At 41.2% G+C, this 19,022-nt stretch overlaps 1 protein-coding gene across 1 annotated transcript; it reads right to left on the reverse strand.

Moving 5' to 3' along the window:
- Positions 1-498: 498 nt before the first annotated feature.
- gmps (guanine monophosphate synthase) lies at positions 499-19,014 on the reverse strand. The gene is made up of 16 exons (XM_012824084.3): positions 18,806-19,014; positions 16,870-17,048; positions 14,355-14,469; positions 14,082-14,179; positions 13,873-13,976; positions 13,499-13,692; positions 12,238-12,403; positions 9,761-9,912; positions 9,282-9,455; positions 9,006-9,111; positions 8,770-8,885; positions 8,526-8,651; positions 6,872-6,987; positions 6,617-6,747; positions 6,027-6,199; positions 499-2,488 (listed from the first exon to the last, which is right to left on the reverse strand). Exons 1-16 carry the CDS (start codon positions 18,830-18,832, stop codon positions 2,387-2,389), a joined length of 2,079 nt encoding a protein of 692 aa, XP_012679538.1. The 5' UTR covers positions 18,833-19,014; the 3' UTR covers positions 499-2,386.
- Between the last annotated feature and the right edge of the window lie 8 nt (positions 19,015-19,022).

The raw sequence follows: 19,022 nt of genomic DNA on the forward strand, positions 1-19,022 counted from the left end.
CAAATCCCATGTTATTGAATTGATATCTAGATTCCACTAGTGGGCAGCATTGCATTATTAAATCGGCACGGCTCGCCAAGATGGGAAAGCGTCCAGTATTACAACAATGATTGCATTATTTTAAATGAGGATTTATTTATGTAGGTATTTTGTGAGATATTTTAAGCTCTCCTCATTGCCCCGTGTGCACCATGGGCCTGTTCTGTAAAACTGGACATCACACCAAGCACATTAGGGCATGGGAGTAACGTGACTGTCAGACCTCCAGCCTTATGACCGGATCTTATATATATAAAAAAAAAAAAAATTACATTATCTGATTCTTCACGTTACGCATGGATGAAATTTCAAGGCCACTTATCAGTGAGTTCCAGCGGGGCCGTGCAGAATGCAGGCTTGTGATGGCAGAAGATTATCACGGAACTCCCTCCTGCATGGCCTGCCGCAAGACGGCATAAAGGCACATTTATGTTAATATAAAAACAATTTGAGTGACACTTTCAACATGAACTTCTTTATTAAAGCTTGGTTTTCATTATACAAATTTCAGTTTTTTCAAAACTGCATGCGGTGGCTTGGTTTGAGGCACAATACTAAAGGGAAAAAAGCATTGTTCTTTAAAAAATAAATCCAAAACCAGGAATTGCATAAATTAAACTGAATATTATTCCATATTGCAGTTCAACCCAACTACTTAATTGTCTATTAGTTTTGTGTTTCTGTTTAAACATATTTTCTGTAAAATATACATGTAAAAAGGCGACACCAGGTAACATTAAGAACAACTGTTTGCAATTAAGACAATGAACAAAACTGATCTTGCATGGTTCTTTGCCATTGTGACCGAAAAAGTTCGAGATAAAAACTGAAAAAACATACAGACAATAAATACCTAGCATGTTATTCATATCACCACTAATACTGCAACATCTATCTACAGCAGTTTCAGGTGAGGGGGTCTGTGGATCTGTGATTTGTCCATTGAGCAGGCCAGCACTAGGATCATGGTGGGAACATCTTCACTGGGGTACAAAGACAAGTTCCCACAGTCCCCCTCAAGTGTCCAAGCTGGCCATAAGTTAGAAATATTTCATTCACCCGTTCTGACCTCAGGATGAAGGAAAAAGTCCTGCTGCACAGAGGAGACAGCAAACACTCTCTCCTTCAGTCTCCGCCACGTGAGTTATTGAGTAATTGGACACGCTATTTCTCTAGATGCAAAAAAGCACAAAGGCTTATGGGTACACAGATGATGCCATTAAAATGTGCAAAATGTTGCCAAGGCGGTGAAACCGTTGGCCATGATTATGTTTTAATGAGTACACACCAATGAGTCTGTCGCTATTCTCCCCTACTCAATATCTACACAGCTTTCTTTTTCAACTTTAAAAAAAAATGCAGCATGAAAATGTTAGTCACTAACTCCACTGGGGATGGCTTTAGTCCCCAAATGAATAAGGGAAAGAAAGAAAGGAAGAAAAAAAAAAGAAGAGAAAAAGAGGAAAGAGGCACAAATTCTAGGATGACCCTCGGAATGGGGGGTTTCCTTCACTCACACACACACACACACACACACCTGTTGTTCACAGGATCAGAGTCGCTCTCTGAGGACGAGCTTCCTCTGCCCGAGATACGACATTGTCAATAGAATTTGGCAAAACAGTTAACTGAAGCTTTTTACAGACCGATGGGTCTTCTTTTTTTATTTAAGAAAAATAACGAAAAAAAAGTTGATTGGTCACGTCACCATGCCGGGCCTCTACTGTCTGAGGGGTGTTATGGGTAAAAAGGCCAGGTCAGGCCAGGCACACAGAGCCATGAGAAGTGATGGCCAGAGCGTGAAGATCCTCTGAATGACCTGACAGTCATCTCACTGTTGTTTGGCCACAACTTTAAAAAAAACAAATGAGGCTTTTGTTTGGCCCCTGATGCTGCTAAGCTCCATGGGTATATAACGCTGAAACGACCCTGTGACATTCTGGGGCTGCTTTATCTGATGCACCAGTAGGAGGCGCTAGACAACATAGGAGGCAATCAACCTTCCTGCATCTCAGTTCTCCCATCTATCAATATACACCTACACCACTTTCAGAAATCAGAAGCTAAAAAGGACAATGCTTTGTTACATAGGGAGAACTTAATAAAAATAGAAAGTTATCGTCATTGTCGACAATAACAATAATAGCAATAATAACAACAAACCTTTTTTTTTTTATTCAACATTTCAACCACCCCCCACACCCCAAAAAGGAGGAGGTGCATAAAGGTAGCGGCTCCTGGTGTGCGCTAATCACAGTACAGCCTGCCGTCGTAGGGAATGTTCCGATCGCTGCGGATCACTGTCAGGGAGGGCGGGGGTGGGGGTGGGTACAGATGGACCTCTGATCTACTCCCACTCGGTGGTTCCTGGGGGCTTGGAGGTCAGGTCAAACATTACCCTTGAGATGCCGGGGATCTTCTTGATCTCATTCACCATCTTCATAACAACCTAAGGGAGGAACCAGATTGGTGGGAGTTAGGGAGGTGAAGACAACGTCTGGGCTTTGTTTATTTGGTGTACTTAAAACTGTTGAAAAACACATGGTGGGGTGTACTGAAACAAATCTAAACTTAATGCAGGACTGGAATGTTAAAATGCCTCAATGGAAGTAAACAAAGTATTATCCAGACAATAAACCGCACCGTATATAAACTGCATTAATTTCATAAAACAAACCCGTGTATTGACCGCAGTTTTTTTTCAGTGTTGCATCATCCTGTCACGTAAAACGAAATGCCATGTAATTGTGGTGCGAGTGCTAGTAGCCATTTCAAAGTTGTATGGAATGGATATTTCAATCAAGAATGCTACGCTCCTTGAACGTACGCGCACACTAATAGGCACATTCATTCCCACTCACAGTGAAAACCATGCATTTATTTAGTGTTATGGTTTTGCGTTAGCCTTCTAGTCAGAATATGAGTCTGATAACGCTCCGTTGGGCTGTGATTATAGGGCGTGTTTCAACCGAACCAGGAAAAAAAATGCCTCTTCGCTCAATTGGATATATCTAGAACCAATCAGAGCAACGTAGTATGACCATAACGTAGACCATGGGGCCAGCTGATACATTAAACTTTTACTGGATCCCGTAGGAAGGACGGCAAAAACATCTTTTCGATCGACAAATGCCTTGATCGCGTTTCTCTGTTCCTCTTTCAAAATGAATGTGCTGTCAATGTCTTCTAAAACAGACTTGAATCTCCACATTTCAGCTCTCCAACGGCAGCCATGTTTGTTGAAAACGAATTCACCCCAAAAGCTCTTTGGTGACGTGATTGATTACGTTACGGTTGATCATCTGTCCATCATCGTATAAAGCCCGCCCTGACAATTTGATTGGTCTATCTATCTCCTCACAGATTTTTGTGAGGAGATAGTTTCTCCCCAACGGAGCGACACCAGACCGAACTTCCCGACCTAAAATGTTGTGGGCGGGGCTAAGTTCGTCTGGTATCCAGGCTAGTTTTGCGTGGGAATGGACGCTAAATGTTTAAGTCAAATCATTATTAGATCCCCTGGCATCCACTCAATTTATGTGTTCGAGAAGGGACTTAATTTATTACATTGGTATCAGAGCAAGCCCTTGCTCCACTGATGTCCCATTATTTCTCTCAGGATTGTTTAATGTCTATGTGAAACCATTTATCATCATCCACAAGTGGTTGTGATCACTCTGAAGCCAAGGCGGCCTTTTATTGGGGAGCTGATTTTGAGAATAAAACTTCCGGTTAGGGAGCAAATGGTGTAACTTGGTTGCCTAGTTGCAATGCTAGCTAACTAGCTAGCCAGAGGAAACTTTAAAATAACCTTAAATGGTTTAAATGGATCTGCATGACATGATAGCTAATGATCTAGCTGATGTTACAGTCTCCTTAAAATTATAATTGGAAATGGTAGAAACCCTCAGGGTGCCTGTGCAGCCTTTAACACAAGTTCAGATCAACATGAGTTCATATTAACACATGCTAGCAGCTGCCGACTGTGAAACTCGTTTGCTAAGCACAAGATAGCTAGGATGGTTAAAAAGCTACAATAGGCAGAAACCCTCTGTGTGCCTGAGCAGCTTCATATTAACAAATTCATATACACATATTAAAATGAGTTCATATTACACACACTAGCAAGTAGCAACTGTTAACAACATGGTTTCCTAAGGTAGCGATAGCAAGCAAGTATGGTTCATAGCTAGCTAGACCTCGCATGTTTTACACACCTCTCAGGGAGGTTCAAGCTCTGTAGCATCCTGTTAAATAGGTAAATTAGGCGGGAACACACACACGAGTGAGGATGAAAATGTGTTCTATCCAATGTTTTTTTTTTACCTGATACATTACTGGGATTTGTATGTGAAAGAGGGAGAGACCCATTCTACCTGGCAGAGTTATTGTGCGCGCTACTAACTTATAGGCAAAGAAATGTATAGACCGTAGAGCTGCAACGATTAGTCGACGTAATCGACGACGTCGATTATGAAAAGTTGTCGACGATGATTTTTTATTGTCGACGCGTCATAAAATATATTAAAAAAAACATTTTTTTTTTTTTTTTTTTTTGGCAGACGCTAGCAGAGCTACCGGTAATTTTCATTCGGCATTGCAATGCACTATAGGAAGTGCGAAATAGTGCATCTTTAACTACTAATAATTGACCCATCATTGAGAAAAATGGAACAGAATCTGCAAATAGCCTAGCATACAAATCATGCACCGTTTTCTTTGCCCTCCGTTCTCGTACCTTCATGTGCTGCATATCAGAAATGGCCGACTGAAAAGCGAATTATTCTGAGACGGCTCATGTTACCATGGAAACAATAAACAAAGCTCGCTTTAGTAGCTGCTGCATATGAGATATGGCTAACAGAAAAGTTGTCATTTTTCTCAATGATGGTCAATTATTAGTAGTTAAAGAAGCACTATTCCAGTATTTCAAAGAATGTGAGCTGTGGGAGCACAAGAACAGTGAGTTTCTAGCAGCAATTATCATAGACATATAATATGATATATCTATAACTTATAGTAAGGTTTAAGCTCATGTAGGCTGCTTGCTAACGCTATTTCATTTATGTTAAGTGCAGTGTAGTAAATCAGTGAATTATCAGAGTAGCCTGTATTTTCGTTTGTTCTGAATAGTTAAGCTCCTCCACTTAGCATTCTTCAAACAAAAGATTGTGGAAAAAATGTATATTTCATAAGTTGAATTTGAATGTCACTTGCAGCCCAGTTATTCTTGCGTTATTTTGCACTTGCAGAGGTTTGATTGCTAATTTGAGTTACTTTTAAAACTTTATTTGCACTTTCTCTTTACTTTTAAAAGCATATTTGCACTTTAATTTGTATTACTATTTAATGTATGTATTATGATTACATTTGTTACTCAAATACATTTGAAATTCAAATTCCAACATTTTGAGTCGTTATTTTAATTTGCTATGGGAAATAATCATTAGATTAGTCGATTAATCGAAAAATTAGTCGATAGATTAATCGATTACCAAAATAATCGTTAGTTGCAGCCCTAATAGACCGCACCCGAGTATTAACCGCAGGGCTGCAGAAATCTTACAAAATCAATGTTTAAACTGCGGTTAATAGTTTGGAAATTACAGTAGATCCCTGTGTTACCAACAAAAAACATTTGAAAGTAACATCATAACAACTATTACTTGGAATGATTGTAAATATGGTAACTTGTCAAACATCGTGTTATGATAGGACTGTGGCCTGCAATATCTGTTTTCAGAACAGATATAAAAACTGCACTATATTGTTTTTCCTTTCTGTTCTCCTTCATACTATGGACAGCAGGGCACCAATGGTGACCCACAACACTTCTGCAATGCAACTAGCAACAACCATTCAAAAGGAAAACAAATATTTCCTCCATAGAACAATCAACCTGCTTTTTTGACAGTCAAGCCTAAACATCCTGTAAACCCTGTTTTTAAATCCCTGCAGGTATATTATGTAATCCATGACGGCCTCACCTCTTCAGGGATTTGGTTGTCGGGCGTGGCCGGGATGCCGGTCATGAAGTCGCTGGTGATGAAGGTCCTGATGACCACAGAGCGCTGGCACGAGGGCTGCTTCTGCTGGGGGTCCCGGTCAAAGTGCAGCGGTGTCAGAATCACAGGCATCTGGCTTATTTTACGGGAGTAACCTGATTGGAGGGGTGAGAGGAGGTCATGGAGTTAGGCATACAGTGAACAAGTCCTCTTAGGCCAAAGGCAAAACCAGCTTGCCAAGCATGTCAAACAAAGTGCTCTCACTGGGGGAAAACACCACCTAATGACCCATATTACCAACACAATAAGGCACGTGTGACCTAATCTACTGGAGTGATAATTATTCCAGCGCCCAGAACAATGGATTCTCCTGTGGTCTCACCCGAAAAGAACAACTAACCAAGCAGGAGGTTGTTTGTCTGATCTGAACATGAATGCCACTGACTGACACCGGAGTGCTTTTGAGTGTTGTAACCGATTTATCTGGAATTCATAGGAGAAGTATTTGTGCATCTAAAAAAAATGTAAAATCCAACAATAAAGAGCACAGCTCTTCCTGTTGAAATCCTTACCAGACTCCCTCAGGATAGAGTGGGCCACATAATCGGCCTGTCTGAGCGTGCTCAGTACGACTGTGGTCAGGAAGGTGGGGGTGATGTCGGTGGGTGGCTCCTTCACTGGTGTCCCAAACACATACACCACTCTGGGGTTGGAAGAGAATGAAAAAAAAAAAAAAAAACGATGAATCACCATGGATAGAAGAAACTCTGTGAAACACGCAGAAGAAAATGCCACCTGTCCTGGTGAGAGAGATGGTGTGACATTACCTGTTGATGGTGTGACAGATGCGTGGGATGAGCCTGGATAGGAACATCAGGGACTCCCAGTGGGGGGGATCTTTACTGCATATTCCACACACATAGTTATATGATCGTGAGTCACCCTGCACAAGGGGAGAGAGAGAGAGAGAGAGAGAGAACAAAGGTCCAGTCAGACTTTCTGTTTAATGCGTCACACAGTCTTAACCTCAAATGACACTCTGGGTCACGAGCGTTATTTTTACTTTGTAACTTTCCAGACCTTTGTGACAGAAGTGTATCGAGACCAGTTGATGAAATATCCAAGCTAGCTTTTCAGTCAGTTCTAACTTCAGAAATGTTGATTATAGAAGTGAGAGATCCACAGTCTCAGTAAAGAGGGAAGGGTAAGACTTAACACTCTGCTGCCCTGTCTGTATTAGCAGTAGAAGCCCTGCCAGGGTATATTTAGCGTTGTGGGGTGAGGGGGGTGGATGTGTCTGGTTCAGACAGCCTGTGCTGCATCAGGTCTTGCCCCACACCCTGGTTGGTGTTTTCATACTGGGTGTGTGACCCGTCTTGCCACTCCCCTCCTACCCACTAGTCAGCCACAACACACTACCACAAGTCTCCAGACACAAACATCCTGAAGTCTCTGTCTCTCCCCCTCCCTCACGAACACACACACACACACACACTCTAGCAGACACACACAAGCTCATTGTTGTCTGCATCCATGTTGAACTGAGGGATCTTCAGCGTCCAACATACAACCATTCTACTGCAATCTAATCTTTCACTATCAACATGTTTACGTCTCTGACATTAAAACTCTATTTAAAACCCCAGATGGTCTAAGCTTACCAGGTCAAAAGAGGAAGCACATATAGTATATAACATACTAACACTATTTTCAGAAACCTTCATTATATGAACACAGCTATGACAATGACGATGCACAACTCAAAACACTCAAAGCACTACTGTCTTAATGAGAGAATATGGCAAGAATAAGGAATGAACACAATGTCCATACACATTGTAACCCCAAAACACACCAACCCTCCACACACAAAAAAAAAAATTACTTTTGCATCCAAGTATGGTTAACCACAGGGTGAGGCAACATGGCGCACTCACAGAAACAGCTGTTCCAAAAATACTCAGGGCTCCAGACAACAACTAGAAAGACTATTTGTGAATCAGGATATGATGCAGTCAAAGAAAATGATTAAGCAAATAGACGAGCAGTAAGTCAGTTTTCTACTAGGTTTATTTTCCCCCCTTTAACAATGAAAACATGGTCTGAACCCACTATGGAAATGATGGCCATTCCTTCTTGGAAAGGCCCGCTCTCCTTCTCTAGCCATACAGTAGTGCAGCCTGAACGACAGTTAGCTGGGCAAGTGAGATGGCAGCCGAGTTTATGCCGTTTATGCTGATTAATAAACAGCACACCAGTTTAAAGGCCATCGTAAAAGCCTATCCAACCTGCTTCAGACGTAGCGTTAGCATCTTATCTGTGATCCGTCAAAGTGTGGCATGTTGCCAGGTTTAGTGACCATGTGTTGCAGTCGTAAACTAAACACCAACAGAACACACACACACACACACACACACACACACACACACACACACACACACACACACACACACACACACACGCGCTCACGCTCACGCTCACCTGGACGCCCACTGTCTTGATGGGCAAAAGGAAGGCATTGAGTGAATGAAGGCTGGTGATCTGCATCATCTTTTCCTCCTCTTCATCTGATATGCACGACTTGACCCTCTGGAGGAGTGTGTGAGGCTGCAAAGACATTCCAGGGATAAAACACGCATCCAATCGTACAAACCATGAACTACTTTTGCTGTGGCTGATTAAGGGCAATTGGAATGGTCTTCATCCAAAAGTCTGAAACTGGTACCTTTTTGACACTGGCAGAGAAGTCTGTGATGATTTTAAGGATGTTGTTGGTCTCGGTAAAGTCTTTGCAGACGCAAGGCTCATCTGCACATATAACTCGGATGGCCAAGCCAGGACCTGCATCAGATAGACAGAGGTATATTACTATTAGTAAAAACCCAATTAACTATGATGACAAAAACAGCATTTTCTGCACAGAAACAAAGAGTTCACCTCATGCATGTGGACCACACTCACCAGGGAAAGGATGTCGACAGACTATCTCCTCTGGGAGTCCAAGTTCTCTGCCAAGGGCTCGCACCTCATCTTTGTGGAAGTCCTTCAATGGTTCTATTACTTTACCCTGGAAACAAAAAACATCACTTTTAGGAGGGCAACAATCCTTAAGAAAAACAAAGATTGTTACTAACTGTTGTTCTAACTTTGGAATACAACACAATTGATTTTCTAAAATCGGTACGTATAATGGTTGTATCAGAACTTCAGGGTCACTCTCTCTAGTAAGGTTCCTACCTCATCCCGGAGCTTGCGGATGAGCTCTGTGTCATTATGGTGCGTTTTGATGACCTCAGCCTTGCCGCTGGCGATGATTGAGGCGCTCTCAATCAAGTCAGGCCTCAACGTGCCCTGTGCAAGAAACACGTCCTCTGGCTTCAGGTTCATCTCCCCAATCACCTCATTGGCTACCTGTAGGAATACAACCACACGAACCCAACTCACACTTCAATGAAAGTGTTGCTTAACACAAGGGAGACGAGATAATTTAAACATACACATTTCTTTTTACAGAAGGAATATCGACCAACACCAAGCACCTCATGATCAAACATCAATGAGGCCATTTCCAGTAACTGCTTTTGTCATGTCTTCAATAGCGGCTTTGGTTAAGTATAAAAAAAAAAAGCCATGGCTTTTCTTAAGGAGAGAGGCATCATTATGGCCTTTAAACTTGAATGGCTGCTGACAAACAGATGAGACAGTTAGAGGCGCACCTTGACAAATGTGTCTCCGATGATCTTCCTCTTCTCCTCGGGATTTGTGGTCATGTTGAGTGTTTTACTGATGCGTTTCCTGGGTGTGCGGTCTTCATCAGAGATTGGCAGGGTTGTTGTGCCGTTATAGAAGGTATGTGCAGCGTTCACCACTAGACATAACAGGATATGGTAGATGGTTACAACATACCTTACATATCATCTTTACATCATATCACCTTACAATCACGGTACAGTGCTTGCAGTAAACAAAAAGCAACTTCTGTTTGAGTGGGCATTACAACATACCTTACATAAGGCAAAATGGTCAGATCATAACCAGTAACTGCCATTAGAAAAAATAGTAGTAATACTAATGTACCTATTAGCATATGAGCAGGGTTTTTCCTGCATAGAGAAAATTTGGGCGCGCGCCTACGCCGTTTTCCCGAGCGCCTACAACAAATCCCGAGCGCCTAAGGCAAAAAAAAAACTCCGCGATAAAAAAATAAATTAAAAAAAGCTGTCATTCATGGCGCAATTCAGCTTAATGGTGTTTTGAGCCCTCACCGTCGACTTCAAGACAGCACGCATCCCGCCTCCCACCCCTTGAGCCAATCATTGAACAAAGGCTGCTCCGAGCTTGCCAGTTTAGAGAAGACGTTAGTTTGAATTTGAGATTTGAGCAAGCAACTTAATGTAGCTAGCTTTTAGCTGTTTTAAACCAAGGCACTTTACTTCAAAAATGTTGTTTTCAACCTGCTTCCCAATCTGGTTAAAACAACTAGTGAAGGTGTTTTAGAATAATATTAATGCCATATACAATAACTGACTTTATGTTAACACCACTAATTCATGTTCGCTGTCTATAATTATTTAGCGCAATGCTAGCATGAATCTACCGTAATTCGATTTTTAACCAAGGCTATTGTACTGCAAAATATTGATCACGACATGTTTACAAATCTGGTTAAAAAGATAAAGGTGAGCTGTTATTTATAGATATGAATTATTTCTCAGGCATCTAATGGCTTACAGCTACCTGTAAAGCATCTAAACGTAGAGTAAGGGAGGTTGACTGCTAAATACAGTACATTAAGACAGCCACCAGTCTTTGGATAGCTCTCATAAGTGAGTTATTGTATATGGCATCAATATTCTAACCATCACACATAGGATATATATGTACACACACACACACTGCTTAAATAAAACACTAAGCCTACTATCAAAGTATTTTTTTTTAAGATAATGTAGGCAACTGCTAGCTAGTTAGATAATGTCAGCAACTGCTAGCTAGCTGCTTGCTCAAATTCAAACCAACGTCTTCTCTAAACTGGCAAGCTAGGAGCAGCCTCTGTTCAATGATTGGCTCAGGGGGTGGGATGCGCCTTCCATGTAAGCGAATATGGTCTCAATAGTATGTTTCAAGTATAGGCTACAGCCGAAACCTCGTTCTGTTTGATCAATAGTAATCGAGTTGATAAGCGTGTCTTCTTGTCTGAACAATACGCAACTGTGAGGTGCGCGAATGGACAGAGCGGCCAGCTGCCAATCACTCAATTTGCGTATGCATCCTGACTTCATCAGTCGACGGTGATTTTGAGCATAACATTCTATTTTCAGTATTCATGGCTTTCAATGTATTAAAATATCTGCTATGTTGAGAACCTACACAGGTGTAGGCTATTATTTGATTTGTCTACCCGTTTGAACGAGTACCAGTAGACCGCGAGGCCTCGGGAGAGGCAGACAACCGCATTGGTTTATCAATGAAAGCTCAGCTTGTTCTGAGGAGAGCGGATAGATTTGTGTTGCATCTCGAATATAATAATATTAATATTATCATTGATAAACCGGTGAGGTTGTAAACTGTCGTTCCGCTGCGAGGGCCAGCCCGACGTGCACGAATACACCTGTACAAATGCAAATGAAATGTCCACTCAAAATGCTGACAAAAGTTTGATTTCCAACGCAGCCTCCATTGGTGGGCCAATAGAAGTTAAACACACTATTAAACATATTTGTGGACAGTTTTAATTAAAAAAACAAAAAGAATGGTATGTAGCTTTGTATAATAAAAATGAATAGTAATAATTGATAAACTTGAATTTCATCATTTGTGTGTTCCATTTCTGACCACTGGTTAGTTCCAGATTCTATTGATATACATTTCAGTAGTTTGCATATATATGTAAAGAGATAAACCTTGATAATCTTTGAACCATACATGATAGCACCATGGGGCTTGGACTATTGTCAATCTATTAGCCTATCTATTTTAATCTAAAGTGGAAGCAAAATGATTTCCTGAAGCATATCCTCCATTATTTCTGAAATGGGTAAATGTAAGCTAATAAGGTGACATGGCAACACAGACTGTGTTTTTAGAGCACCGAAGACCCATTTTGACCCAGGAAAAACCCTGTATGAGTGATGGGTGCCGTGGTCCTATGGAAGCCTTGTGTTGATGGGTGATGGTAAATCAGGGATCTTACCTTTTAAATTGATACCAAGCTTTGTCAGAGCCTCCTCCACACTCTGACTTTCCCGTTTCCTCATAAATCCATTGTCAATGTGCACAGCGATCACTTGGTCCGGTTTCAATGCCTTGTTCAGGAGGGCTGTGCACACTGTAGAGTCAACCCCTCCACTCACAAGCACCTTAAAAGGAACACCACAGCGTAGCCCCATTGGAATCAACCAGTCATTTAAACAACAGTAGGTATAACAAGTTAACCTGTGTATATCGAAGGTCAATGTTAACTTAAAGTTACATTTCCTCAGAAAATGTCTGAAATGGTGTCTGTGGCAAATGCAGCTCAATCTGTGAAAAGTGTCATGAAACATACAGGCAAGCCCATGGGGACGTACGTACAAACTCTGAAAAACATATCTCTAATGATACAAAGAAAAACATATACATACATACATACGTGTGTGTGTGTGTGTGTGTGTGTGTGTGTGTGTGTGTGTGTGTGTGTGTGTGTGTGTGTGTGTGTGTGTGTGTGTATATATATAATATATATATATATATATATATATATATATATATATATATATGTGTGTGTGTGTGTGTATATACACATAAATTACAGTAAAATGATTACCGTGTGCATAAGATATACACACGGAATTCTGACCCTGTTCTCAGACAGCCCTTCTAAATGTGTCAGCCTCTTTGGTTTGGCAAACGCCACAGCTTAATTAGAGGGTTTTTAGCTGATTTAACCAAACTCACAATTACTTTAATAATCCACAACACTTGGCAGAGCCCATTGGACCGAAGTGCATTGGATTTCTCTAATCGGAGGTCCAGAAGATGCCAAGTGGGTGGGACTGAATGAGAGGTTGAGTACATGATTTTCCAATATAACCCATTTTACACCCCAGGAGAGCAAACCCACTTCATGGGAGCTCTGGGAGTCAGGCAATCACCTTGCTACAGGAGAGAACGCAGATTAATAGGAACTTTTAATTACTTGGCCCAAAATCCTGACCCCAAGCGCCCATATTCATGATTCAATCTGTACAGTCTGAACACACATTATATCACACTGTAATGCTGCCACTGTGACAATACGCCATCCCGATTAAGTGCCTTGGTAATGTCTGATTAATCATTAGATCATTTTCTGGAGGTGACAAGGATTGACAACTACACCTTCAATTCCAGACAGTCCAAAAGACTGCCGCAGGTCATTAGTAGGGAGTGAACGGTTACAATGAATTCTAACACTTGAGCCAAAACACACTCACCAGGACTTTGGACTTCCCGACCTTCTCTTGGATCTCCTGAATACAACTCAACTGGCGGTCCTGAACTGTGAAATTGCCGCTGCACCCAGCTATCTCAAACAGGAAGTTTTTCAGCATGTCCATCCCATTTTCTGTCAAGTCCACTTCAGGGTGAAACTGTGTCCCATACAGTTTCTTCTGTTCATTGGCAATGCCTAGCAGTGAAACACAAGGAGACAGAACATTACATTGGTAAGTGTGGACAGTGATCCCTTGATTATTCATAAAAGTATATTTGGGGGGATTGGGGCACTGCACAGACTTGCCAATCAAGTACCGGATAGCACGGTCGCACTGTGGAAAATTTTAAATGGTGAATCTTTTCCCCTCCGTACCTGCAACAATGTTCCCAGATGTGGCCACAACTTTAAAGCCATCAGCTACTTTGTCCACACTGTCTCCGTGGGTAAGCAGAACCATCTCCTCCTTTTGAAGACCCCTACAGTGAAAAAAAGACATCGCTTTAATCCCAGTGAATGGCTCAATCTGAGCTAGTCACAGTGTGTTCTCAAGCAACCTGTGTACAATCAGACTTTAGGCTTACCTAAAGAGAGAGCAGGAATTGTCAACGACAATGTGAAAGGCACCATCCTCCCTGACACTCTTTCTGTGCACTGTGCCTCCAAAAACTTTATTCATCATCTATAAGGGAATTCACACACATTACAAATTCAGGTCAGCAGTGGCAAATAATCAATGAGCATTGATTCCTAATGTATTAATATCCCCCAAATACATGCAGGGATACAAGACAGTGTAAATTAAGTAAATTATATGAGGTGAAGAAAGAATAAAGAATATTGAACCATCATCTCACCTGCATACCATAGCAGATACCCAAGACAGGCTTGCCAATCTTGAATATAGCTGAATCAAACCATGGAGCATCCTCTGCGTAAACAGAGTTTGGACCGCCTGATATAATAATAGCCCTGAAGATAATCATAGGGTCAGTTAGACATGGCACGTCACATTTTAAGTACATCAAAATGAATGCACACACTATGTACCCATGCCAATCTTAACCAAAGGATATGAGGGTCTTGCTTGCGTATCTTTTTAGTGATCGTAGAACCTTTTATTATGATGTTGGTGGAAAAAGTAATGACAAAATTACCAAGCCAGAGAAACTTCTTCACCAAAAAGTTCTCTCACCATCATGTGGAGGTGTGAATTGAACTGGCCGCACAATTCAATTTAAATGTTTTTTTTTAATTCGGAAATACAAGCACTGATGTTTTAATTTCCCTTTAAAACTTGTAAAGTGTTTAAAAAATAAATAATTAAACGCTGCATAAAAAGCTTATTTTTCAAAGATGAGTACACAGCAACACACCTACATTCTTTGTAGCCTAGTGCATTGGAAATACAACTTCTATTAAATTTCCTTTTAAACTAATTCTGCCCTTCTATTAAGCCTACAGGATTATTCAGTAACATGCCCTATAAAACAAAAATATTACATAAAAACAGCAGATACAAAAAAGATAAAATATGATTATCCATATCACAAGGTAATATGAACAGAAATTAATATGTAGGCCTACATGTGTTAAATACATATAAAAGTCTATTGAAGGAACTGTGGCCTGTATTTTGCTAATATAGCACCACAGGAAGTGGCAGCAAGTATGGTACTAGCATTGAGGTTAAGTAGCAGAGCTATATTAAAGCTATGTGTTTATTCGACTGCACATGATGACCGCGTTTAAAATATGATCAAACCAACGTGTAACTGTACCTGGCAACATAGCAAAGCTCAATGGATTTTATACATGTAGTATGCATTGCCGGTATCCGTAAGTAAACTTTCATTATGCTAGGAAGCATATTATTTAATTATTTAAAGAATGATTGTTTAATTTTCCTGCGTCGATGCAGAATCGGTAGCATCGCAATGCATCCATGCAACAACCCCCCCCCTTCATGTGATATTTCCAGAAAGGCCCGGGGGAAGCTGGTATTCTCTCACTATAATTACTCTGTAAGCAGCCGCCTAAAAAACAACCTCAGGAGTGTGAAAAAAAGACAGGCTGCATTTTCTAAGGCCCACACAATATTTTAAATGCTGAACGTGGAGCTGCTGGATTTAGGGCTGAGTGTAGAATAAGGAGGCTTTGCAATGAGGAGTCCACTGGTAAAAAAGGAGGTTGGGATGCATAAATTGGAGTAGGTCTTAACCTAAAGGATACACAAACCTGGACTAGTAAGCATAGTAGGACCATAAATGATCATTACACAGACTAAACTATTTGACTTCATGCCACAGTGTTTTACTCAAAGACTGAGTGCACTTCTGTCAATGGTCTGGCTGAACTTCATGTTCTGCCTACACCTCAGATCTCCTGTCAGCTCAGAATAAATAAATAAATAAATCATGGAGCTCCTTGGATTTTCCAGAGTTGCTGCTGTTCCTATAGAGCCTCTGGTTTGTAACCTGTCTCCACTTTACCTTAAGGCCGAGTTCTTAATATAAAATAACCTTACAAGTGCCAAGGTCAATGGCACTTGAAAAATAAGGGGTCTCGTTTGGAACTACAAAATGGAAAACTGCTATTTGTTGTTCTATTGATCGTTAAAATTGGCAGTCTTCGGCAGTTCTTGTTTTTAAATCGCTCATGCTCATTGTTTACTCAATTGAAACCACAAGTCCCACTTTGTATGCGTCTTTAGAGTGCTCCGATTAATACAATAGCTGTATGTTAACTTGTAGCAACATTAGTAAATGGTTGCCTATTCAGAAACTGATGCAAGAAGCTTTCAAGACCTTTTTAAACAGGGTACTCCAGGATAGCCCTAAAGGTTAGCAAGCAGGTTATGTACCAAACTCCTACTTGTAGTCAACTACTACAAAGTACCTAAGGACCCACAAAGAGTCAAGGATCTTCCTAATGCCAGTTTGAAGCACTCATTTCACCCCAGAGTTAAGCAATGACCTGAGCTTCAAGGTCTAGTCTAGACTGCCCACTTGTATCCCTTGAAGTACTTTATTTGAAAAAACTTTAACCCATGGATCACTAATTAACATGAATAGTACAAGAGAACAGATACAGACAGAAACACAAATAGCTTTGAGGCATTTAAAACCAAGAAATATCTATACAAGTCAAAATACTGCATCTGGCAATGTTCATGGCATCATATGTAGAAAGCAAAAACAATCAGTTAGATATGGTGGATGTAATTGATGGAGTAGCTTTACCAATCTACTGTTTCTTTATTTAGTGATGTCCCCAAAAGAAATGTCAGGTCATATTTCAGCGTGTTTCTTCATGTTGTATCTATCAAGAGTGGGATAGATATGGATATATATTAATGTTACACGGCCTTACCGAAAGCCCTGCTCTTCAATGGCGAATGCCGGCGTCTCCAGAGGCAGGATCTCTGACTGCACGAAAAGCTCACGCACACGTCGATCAATCACCTTTCCATACTGCGCCCCAGCATCTAGGATGACCACCGCACCATCGTAACGACAAGAGCTGACTTTGGTCTCTCCACTGATGTCCAGCTGCAAATAAATGTTTTAATTTCCATTACAAATCACATTACAGATTATCTAAAAATAAATATTTACTTTTCAAAAGCCCCTCCCCCAACTCTAGAATCAAAGATAAATGATAATCTTTAAGTTTCCTCTTGTAATTAAGGAATGTGAATGCATAAGAAAGTAAAAACTGTGTGGATGTCTTCACAGATTCATATGTGGATAGTCACATGAATCTCAGAAGTAGGTGCAACATGCCCCATCTCTATATGGATACAACCCAGTTACATAAGCTCAGCCACTGCTGCCTACATGCAGGGGCTATTCCTGAGTGCTGGATTCACCACATGTAGATGTTCCATCTGGTTTTATACTACTACCCTGTTAAAAGGCAAGCACTAGATTTTCACTGGAGCAATTCACAAAGGGAATTGCTAATTATGACTGACATGCAACGGGCATTACCATAATATGTTAATGGTATGTATATGTATATACGTAAGAATAGGCATGGCAATGACTATTAATAAGATATGGACCGCACACACAACTGAAGAATTAAGTACAGTGGAACTCTGACTTCATGAGAACAAAAATAGTATCCGTTGAGAAGACCAGTATTCCAATTCAGATATATGAACATTTCAAATGAAGATCAGACGAGTGTAAACTTACAGACGCCCTGAAACTGACAACACACATCAGTTAGCTAGTACAGCCTCACTGATGACAGACTTGAGGTTGGCACATCAATCACAAGACTTGAAACAGCTAGTTAACGTTATAAAGCTATAGCCTCGTTATCCATCCTAAAGGACCGGTCCTGCATTTAAGTGATTAGCTTGCATTCATCGTTGCTAGATGGTTTATTCACTAATTTATCCAATCAATAAATAATAGTGTCTCTTTCATTAAAGGGCTTTCCTTTTGAAGAGGATGGGTAATGTTAGTATAAACGCGTGAAAGTTCCCACGTGGTTTGTGTTACTTCCGTCAATGCTAAAACCAGTTGCTGACGTTCTAAAACACTTCTAACACAATAAACACTCTGATAAATACTATGTTGTCTCTGCACCAAGTGTTTAGACGCCCAAGTGCATAGGGGGGCAGGCGAGTGAAGTCAGAGCAGTGTCGGCAATCCAGCAGTGGAATGAACAAATCGAAAATCGGTGGCCTATCAAATATCAACACACTACCGCTAGCAAGCTAATAAGTCGACTAGCTTTAGCTAGATAGTTAGCAAGGCGTCATTTTGAAACGCAGCACTGTTGTAAGAGACATTACACTGTCAACAAAACCACAACACACAAGTTACGGAATGAATTAAAAAAAGTTGCTGGACTAACGTTAAGCGTATTCTACAGCCCACTTAAGGTTATGTTGGCTAGCACCGTGAGAGTTCATAGTGGGCTTGCTAGCTAGCTGGTTGAATCCACGCGGTTCGATAACAGGGTGCATAGGGAACACTCTTCGCTGAGCAACTCACTCTCAGAGGTAGAGCAGCATTGACAATGCATATGATCGGCAGCACATGTGGTAAAATACATCTCATTGTCGATGTGTTTTTTCCCTAAATGAGAAGTCAACAGGCATATCACCCTGCAGAGGGAAGCTGCAAGTTTCACCGAAACGACACAGGCCATAACCAGGGACTATCCCAAGAACCGAACCCCGCTCGAAAGGCATCCAGAATACCCATGGGGGACTACGGGCTCTCAACGCAAAAGAGACGGTGTTCATCCATCGGTTACTGGCAGCAGATGAGCCAGCAAACATACTGACCTTGGATTCTCCGTTACACAGAGCCATGAATGCCTGGAGTGTGGAAACAGCCTCTCTCTTCCTGGCTCTTCACAAGTATGTCTTTACAGAGGAACTCAGCAGCACGGGTTTCGCGCCGACCACTGCCACCGATAACAGCCTGCTCAGCGTTTCCCACAATGCCGCGTCCGTGCGTGTGATCTGCCACAGACTCCGTATAGCAGGAGCCGACTAAACT

This window comes from Clupea harengus, chromosome 9, assembly GCF_900700415.2.
Source record: "Clupea harengus chromosome 9, Ch_v2.0.2, whole genome shotgun sequence".
Taxonomy (NCBI): Eukaryota; Metazoa; Chordata; class Actinopteri; order Clupeiformes; family Clupeidae; genus Clupea; species Clupea harengus.

What these genes read in the sequence shown, in the direction of transcription:
- gmps (XM_012824084.3), bottom strand. Translation starts at nt 18,832, where the DNA reads ATGGCTCTGTGTAACGGAGAATCCAAG. An exon ending in ATTGAAGAGCAGGGCTTTCG is followed by an intron (nt 14,470 to 16,869) that starts GTAAGGCCGTGT and finishes GATTATCTTCAG; the next exon opens with GGCTATTATTATATCAGGCG. An exon ending in CTCTATCCTGAGGGAGTCTG is followed by an intron (nt 6,200 to 6,616) that starts GTAAGGATTTCA and finishes CCCTCCAATCAG; the next exon opens with GTTACTCCCGTAAAATAAGC.